The sequence below is a fragment of the Wolffia australiana genome, chromosome 8 (assembly GCF_029677425.1).
Source record: "Wolffia australiana isolate 7733 chromosome 8, ASM2967742v1".
NCBI classification, from domain to species: Eukaryota; Viridiplantae; Streptophyta; class Magnoliopsida; order Alismatales; family Araceae; genus Wolffia; species Wolffia australiana.
In genome coordinates this window covers 16,358,481-16,361,279 of record NC_135842.1, presented here as the reverse complement: position 1 = coordinate 16,361,279, position 2,799 = coordinate 16,358,481, and the positions used below count along the sequence as shown (strand labels likewise).

Below are 2,799 nucleotides of genomic sequence, written 5' to 3'. Positions count from 1 at the left end.
TCTCTCTCTCTCTCTTTCTCTCTCTCTCTCTCTCTCTCTCTCTCTCTCTCTAGCTCTATCTCTCTCTCTCTCGCTCTCTATCTCTATCTCTCTCTCTCTCTCTCAGTTTGGCATTTCCCCTCTTTCTCTCTCGCTCGCCATTTCTCTTCCGCGCTCCCCTCTCTCGCTAAATCGCGCGCACTCCCCTGATTAATGAGACGAGGCGGTTTTTCTTTCTCTCTTTCTACTCTCGGTCCATCATCCTCTCGCTTACAAGCAATCCAAAGGCTGAGTGACAATATCGAAGTACAAACCAAGCGCTTTTCTAGCGAGATACAGGCCCTTCGTTTGCGGTTTTCTACCGAGATACAAGCCCTTCATTTCTAAAGCCTTTCGGCAGAATCCGCAGTAGATGCACTTGGTCATGTCGATGTCGTACCCGCGAAGCCGAAAATACAAGGAAAAAAGAAAAAAACCGAGTTCGGGTTGCCTGAGGAGATAAAAAAAATGCTAGAGTACGCGCCTCGTGGTTCGGCGGCTCCCGTCTCCACGTTGTTCGCCCCAGTCGGGATGGCCTGTGCGGGGCAGGCCTGATCACGCACAGAAGAACGGTTAATTCTTCCTTAAAAATGATGTTTTTTCTCCGAAGGTGATTTCACTGCGTGAGACCTCGTACGACAGTAAGAGTTATCTTCTGCGGGCGAGTGTTATATTTGATAAAGATCGAGCGGCGTCAGGTCTTCCCTGGTTGACACGTCTGCACAGCCGATGAATATTACAAACCACTAACAGACTAACTCGACGGGAAATATTATAAACTGCGAGTTGATTCGGTCTTGGGCCGTCACCTGAAAATTCAATGCAAAACGACGTTGGAAACTCGGGAAGGAGCTCCTACGCTTCGAGCCACACCGGCGGACCAAAACCATGTTCAGTGCAGAGTGCGAGGTCAGCTCCATCCACGTCCCCCCGAGAAAACAAAAGAGAGGAAGCCAAGTCAAAAGCAACCGACTAGGCGAGTCTAATCTTAATTACTGGCGGCTCACGCTCGGCGCGGGGCGAGTTAACATCTGTATAGCCGGGATAATCGCGCCGTTCAACGCGCTTTGTTTGTGCACTAAGTATGAGGATGGGGGATAGGAAGCCTACTCGATGTTTCACGCCGAGTTATTTGTTTATAGGCTCCAAGTATCGGCTTGCTGGCTGAGGGTACAAAGATGTCTATAAATGCCGTAGTCCGGATGCTTGCATGCATAGAGCGAAGAACTCCGAGTCCAACGAGAGAGGAGAAGATGGCATCGGGAAATCTTGCATGCGCGACACTCGCCATGGTGGCCTTGGGCTTGGCTCTGCTGCATCCGACCTATGCCCAAAACACCGTAGCCGACTATCTTGGGTTGCACAACTACGCCCGCGCTATGGTAGGCGTTGCTCCCCTGAGCTGGGACACAGATATTCAGGCGGACGCGCAGAACTATGCCAACCAGTTGGCCGGTGCGTGCACTCTTCAGCACTCCCAGGGTCCCTACGGCGAGAATCTCTACATGGGATACGGGGACGCGGCGGAAGTGGTAGGGACGTGGGTGGGAGAGAGCCATTACTACGACCCCAGCAGCAACCAGTGCATATCCGGGCAGGTGTGCGGCCATTACACTCAGGTGGTGTGGGGTGACAGCGAGAGGGTCGGTTGTGGCCGCTCCCAGTGCAGCTCGGGGCGTACATAGTCGTCTGCAATTACGACCCACAAGGAAATTGGGTAGGCCAGAGGCCATTTTAATTTTCTCCCCAGGGTTTTCGCCCGGAGGTCATCAGAGTCCGGTTTCGACGCGTCTCTATGGTGTATACTCAAAATGGATGCCCCTACTTTGCATCCGGACCAAATAAATAATCCAGTCTTTCTCTCGATCGAGTGACACCCCTGGTTAATGCTTGACTCTTGTGGTCGAAACCCACGTTTCGTCCGCGCGATACAGCTACAAATTCTGGCGTCTCTTAGTACGTGAAAGAGAACTGGAGTAGGGGACTACGGAATCAAAATCTTTACGCCTAAGTGGGATAAAGGGTGCACTGAAGTTGAGAAACGATCCATCTAGAATCGTAATGTTACCGTTCTATACCTAACGTCTATTTGTACATGCTTACACTGTTTGCATTTTTTATTACGTCTATCCTGGATAAGTACTTTTATCGGGAAAACAGAAGAGATACATTATCACACCCATCAAGATTCTGCTCTGCGTCCCAGGTGTTTAAAAAGAGAAACAAGAGAAAATACAAGCATTTCCTTACCTGCACTTAACCAATATGAACAGTCAGAAAGGTACACAAGTACCGCAAATTAACCAATATCTCTCTCTCTCTCTCTCTCTCTCTCTTGCTGTATCTCGTTTTCTTTCTTTCTCTCTTTCTCTCGCTCTCGGTCTCGCTTCCTCCCCGTCTCTCGGTCAATCTCACTCTCGCTCTCTGTCTTTCTCCTTTTCTCTTTCTCGGTCAATCTTTCTCTCGTTCTTTGTCTCTCTTTCTCTCTCTCTCTTACTCTCTCTCTCCTCTATGTCAATCTTCCTCTCGCCCTCTCTCTCTCTTGGTGAATATTTTTCTTGCTCTGTTCCTCTTTCTCTCTCTTTTTTTCTCGCGCTCGGTCTCTCTTATTCTCTCTCGGTCTCGCTTACTTTTCTTTGTGTCAGTCTATCTCTCGCTCTCTTCCTGTCTCTCTCTGTCTCTCTCTCTCTTCTCTCTGTTTACTTTGTCTCGCTGTCGCAATCTTTCTCTCTCTTGGTTGTTAGCTCCTGAAGAGTCAAACGAGATCCTTAGTCCATATTA

The 2,799-nt window shown here is 49.3% G+C and overlaps 1 protein-coding gene across 1 annotated transcript; it reads left to right on the top strand.

The window, feature by feature from the left end:
• Positions 1-1,271: 1,271 nt before the first annotated feature.
• LOC144707164 (pathogenesis-related protein 1A-like) lies at positions 1,272-1,703 on the top strand. The gene has a single exon (XM_078580280.1). It carries the CDS (start codon positions 1,272-1,274, stop codon positions 1,701-1,703), a length of 432 nt encoding a protein of 143 aa, XP_078436406.1.
• Positions 1,704-2,799: the final 1,096 nt, after the last annotated feature.

What these genes read in the sequence shown, in the direction of transcription:
- LOC144707164 (XM_078580280.1), top strand. Translation starts at nt 1,272, where the DNA reads ATGGCATCGGGAAATCTTGCATGCGCGACACTCGCCATGGTGGCCTTG.